Source organism: Arachis hypogaea, chromosome 10, assembly GCF_003086295.3.
Source record: "Arachis hypogaea cultivar Tifrunner chromosome 10, arahy.Tifrunner.gnm2.J5K5, whole genome shotgun sequence".
In the NCBI taxonomy this organism is placed as follows: Eukaryota; Viridiplantae; Streptophyta; class Magnoliopsida; order Fabales; family Fabaceae; genus Arachis; species Arachis hypogaea.
Window position 1 is genome coordinate 82692615 of NC_092045.1, and position 4882 is coordinate 82697496.

At 37.7% G+C, this 4882-nt stretch overlaps 1 protein-coding gene across 1 annotated transcript; it reads right to left on the reverse strand.

Annotated features, from left to right (window-relative positions):
* Positions 1-208: 208 nt before the first annotated feature.
* On the reverse strand, positions 209-4575 carry LOC112715800 (mini-chromosome maintenance complex-binding protein). The gene is made up of 14 exons (XM_025767619.3): positions 4163-4575; positions 3935-4048; positions 3722-3829; positions 3475-3597; positions 3276-3320; positions 2772-2885; positions 2493-2648; positions 2233-2310; positions 1974-2087; positions 1607-1809; positions 1367-1502; positions 933-1160; positions 677-744; positions 209-572 (listed from the first exon to the last, which is right to left on the reverse strand). Exons 1-14 carry the CDS (start codon positions 4328-4330, stop codon positions 458-460), a joined length of 1770 nt encoding a protein of 589 aa, XP_025623404.1. The 5' UTR covers positions 4331-4575; the 3' UTR covers positions 209-457.
* Positions 4576-4882: the final 307 nt, after the last annotated feature.

A 4882-nucleotide genomic window follows, 5' to 3' on the forward strand; every position in this document is an offset into this window, starting at 1 on the left:
AAACAAGTGAGGAATCAGAAAAGGTTATTAATAAACCAAAGTTTACTAGGCGTAGTTTCCCACACCACATGCGACGGCTCCGCTGCACACCGTCTAAGGCCTTAATGATGATAGTTCCTCATCCTACGGATCTATTCCCATTTGACAATAACAAGTTAATTATAAATTTTCATGATAGTTTCTTGTGTCGGGGTACACAAACCTAGGCTTGATGGAACGCTCACATTGTCACATGTTATTACTATTACCATGAAATGGCCTTGTATTGCTTTTACTGAAATGCACAACTTATGGAACTCACTGTTTGATTCTTTCAATTATAATTCACATCCATGAGTTAAATTATGTAGTAGGTAACTAGAAGACAATTATGGCAATCAAGATTCAAGACCATCCAACTGCATCCATTTCGATCCCTGAATCTCTGGCTGAAATCAAGACATCAACACTGGACAACTCACTTTAGCCTCTCTTTCCGCAGTCTGTCCAGTTCCTTGACCATTTGCCAGTGTTCGAGGGACAGGCTAGTCTCACCGAAGCTCAATGACATGAGACGGCTCATTGTTAACCATCTGTTGGAGAACAAGGGAGGTGAGGACGTGAGGTGTAAAGACTTAAGGACTAAGGAGTAGTGCAACAAACAACTGATCAACTAGGTTAACCCACATTCACTAACCTGCTTAAATCTTGGGCATTCAAGCTCCGGTCTGCTTGTCTTGCTGCAACTAAATCATTTTCTACCACCTGAAGAAATCTCAAGTAAAGAGGAATACCAACATCAAAAACTCTAAGAGACAGATTCCACGTATGCGCAATTTGCAAATTTGTTACTTGGTAGCTAGCTAGGTTCGTACAAAGTGTAAGGCTAACAGCTCGAGATAAACCCAAAAGGGCCCTTACTAATAAAACCTAATGGTCAAAGTGGCTCATACCTGCTGCATTTCTGATTCAATGGAGTGTGGCAGCTGTCTAACAGTAGCCAAGTACCACCTCCAAGCTTCTAAAGCTTCTGCAGTCACAGCTTCAGAGCAATTGGCTGCAGAGGGCCGGAAAGGTACAATTACATCAGCTGGCAAGATATTTGATTTCCCCTCAGACAAAACTAGCAGCTGTACATCAGTTGTCATATCCATTTTATAATACTTGAAATCATACTCCACCTGAAACAAATACCAAGTGTATGTCAGCATCTTTACTTTCAACTTGTGTTGTTAAAAATGATCAAGTTTATCCATAAATCAGTGTATAGCGGTTCCTAGCAGTTGCAGAGTGCAGATATATTTATCTCAAAGGAGCATATCCATTGCAATAATAGTATCCATGATCATGTAGTAAGAGAGAACACCAAGATGAGCAAATAAAGTACCTTTTGCCACTCCACTAAATTATTCAGCAACCTTGCATTCTCTACACCCAAAGAGTTAAGCGTTCCAGCTTCTAACTTGGTCTCGTCAACAATCAAATGTGAACCTTCAGCTAGTTGCAAGGCTCCAGTTTCCAGTCTGGTGCATTAGAACTTAAAAGTAAATATCTATGTTGTATACTTGTATCCATTAATAAGAAATCCTAGCTTAGAACAACAACTAAAATATTAAAATGTGATCACCTGTTGGTTTCATAATTCTTTTTTGGCGCTAGTGAAGCAGTGTTCAAGTATTCCACTGTGAGGGGTATGCAATGTGTGAAAGGCATGAGGTTCTTGACAACAACGTTTAATTGGTTTCCAAATATAGATACAATTTCTTTGCTAAAACAGGTCAAGTTTAGTGAAAGCTTGCCTACAGCAAGAGAATCTACTCTACTATGCACCTGGTCAAATACAACACATCATACAAATATTCTCAAGAAAGTAACGTGGGAGAATATAATTAAGTACTATAAGACAAGAAAAGAGAAACACGTGAAACAATAACAACAAACAGAAAATTTACATTTTCATGAAATGTCTGAGAAATTATCATAGAATCGTGTACCTTGGATAGGAGATGTAGCAACATGAAATGAGCAGCCACATCATCATTTCCAAGAACAGCTGTGAGATGTCTAAGCAAAGCTTCCCTAATCCCTTTGACCATGTCCAACTTAGGCTGCGAGATCAAGCACATGATTTGTTCAGCAAGGAGTTTTCAATTAATGGAGCAAGTTAAGAGGCTAAGGATCCCAATGCATTATGCTAATCCAAAAAGCCATTAATTCATACAGATGAAATAGCAAGGATATTGTAAAAGTTACCTCTATAATAGGGTTATTCTGAAGAAAGTCGTGAGCTGCAAGTTTTCTGTGAACAAAACAATGAAAGCGTGGTACTACCTGTGGCACAGAGGGAATAATCAAAACGAATATGTTCAAAACCAAGTGCTTACTTGAGATAGAATAGTTACATAACAACCAAACTGATATATTGCTTGCTCCATGATCAAGTAGCCTTCGTGGAAAGATATAATGCTTCAATGTATATAAAATTTTCATCAAATCAGCACTACAATGCTTACCTTATTAGGTGGGAAATGGCGTAAAGGATCCTCACAAAATTCATTTGATAAATCATTATCTACATTGTCTTCTTGAATCTCTGGATCAGATGTAAGTATACCCACAAATTCGAAAATTTCATTCAGCTTCAATTCAGACTCCGGAGAATCATATACCTGGCATGATAAAGAGGAAAGTGAGGAACTAGAATTTATATGATTCCAGTGGGTCAAAAGCAACAAAATTAAACCCATGCCAACAAAATATACTTCATAAGATCTTCTGAGACAAAATCTTACCTTCACCAGACAATGAAGTGAATTCCCTTCAGGAACCGGCGCCGGACTAAAACTAGAGCTAGCAATCTCAGACTCTCGAGATTGAGAAGCAAGGGAAGGTTGTTCACCTTCTCTCTGTTAAAGAAACAGTAAGACCAGTTTTCAAAAGAATGGCAACAGAAATTTTTATGATCGAACCTAATAATTACGTATTATATTACACGAGACAAATCAATTTTAACTCAACATATCTGTCAGTAGTTCAGTGTAACTTATAATCTATTGCTCCGTTGACTTGACATGTAACTGTATATCCAAATCTACGTGACAAGACTAGCTTAGATCACAAAAATCCTGGTTTCTATTAATTGAAACTGAATGCATACAACAAAAATCAAGAAATTTTTGAACAAACCATAATGAGCAGAGTGTAATATATACTTCAATCATATATGCTTCTTTTTGGTCAAATTATAATATTATATTCATAACAGAAATAGCTGAATTCGGACAAGCTTGTCGTACCATCTTTTTAGTAGTAGGAGAACCTTGATCCTCTTCAGATGAGACCTGTAAATAAACAACACTGATCACTAAGAAAAATGATAAACACAAATGTATAGAAAGGTCTTTGTGCCAATCACTTGATACTCTAGTGCAGAGCAAGACATCAATAGGAAACAAAGCAGAAACAATGAGCTAATAAAAACATCAATGCACATACAGTCATATCAGAACACTCGGCTTCTGCTCTTGGGCGCTTTTCTCTTTGCTCGGATTTCCAACCCATACATTGATCAGTAACTGCTTCAGATGGAATTTGAGCCCATGAATTCAATCCAGGAACCTAAGAATTATATCCAAATAGAAGGAAAAACAAAACCGTTAATCATTAAAGAAGCTAACCTTTAAGGAAGCCATTGCTCACTAGACAAACATTCAACATGAGATATAGAGTGAGGACACCTCACCGGAACACAGTAAAGTAGACGACGTTCCCAAATTCGCGTATCTGCGGAGGGACCAATGGGGAATTGAGAAACATCCATGAACTTGTTGGTCCTCCACACGGCTCCATCCTTCCATAGTAAAAGCAAGATTGGATTTTTGTCAAATTTAGGCGGTTAATCCACACAATTCGAACATATAAGCTAAAAAAATAAGAAACTAAAAAGATGAAAAACCTTGTAAGCGCCAACATAAAATTCATTTCCAAGCATGTCCTGTATCATCCCACGAAAACGAACTAGAGTATTGGGTTTTATCCATCTCATAGAGGCAGGAGTAAGAACTGGAACCTAAGAGCACAAACACGAAACTCAGCCCAAGATCGACGCCAGAATTATTGTTGCTACATTTTACATAATAGGGTTTTGCATTTAGGGTTCAAGGGAAGTGGACGAAGATATTACCTGAAGGTGGTGAGATTGGTCGAAGAGGAAGTTGGTGAAGAGGTCCATGGCGCCCCAATCGCCGCTGTTGAAGGAGGAGGGGTCGGAAACGGAGGCCATGGCTTTCTCGAAGGTAGATCTGACCGCACCCAATGGGTTCGACAGAAAATCGTACTGCGGTCCACCCATGGTTGAATCGATTGCTGTGTCTCTTTCACTGTCTTCTTCTCTGTCTCGCGCGTTGCAATGGAGATCTCAATGGATGGCGATTCCCGCCATATGTATCTCTTGTAGGTCATTTTTTTCCCGCCAAATCTTCTTGGGCCGTTCTTTCCCGCCATTTGTTGGCCCCATCTCTTAAAGCTTTTTTTTAAACGCTAGCTGCGTTTCACCCTCTTTCTACCACTAAGGTCTAGAGTTTGCCACTAAAGTCTAGAGTTCAAACTCTAGACTCTAAAAGATATATTTGAGAAAAAAAAGTGATAAATATGTGAGGAGTATGTTAATATATTATGTACTTAGAATTTAGGTACTTAAAATTGCTAGAATTGAAAGTTGTCCAATTTACTAAAAAAAAAAACACTAATATTTATTATTAGGGTTGACAACAAATATTATATATTTTGTATTAATGATCTCACTAATAATATCAGTAAATTGTCATATATATTGGTCAAGTTTAATTTATGTTGTAATTATCTATTAAATTTTCAAAAAACTAAAAAAAAAATTTAAAACAAC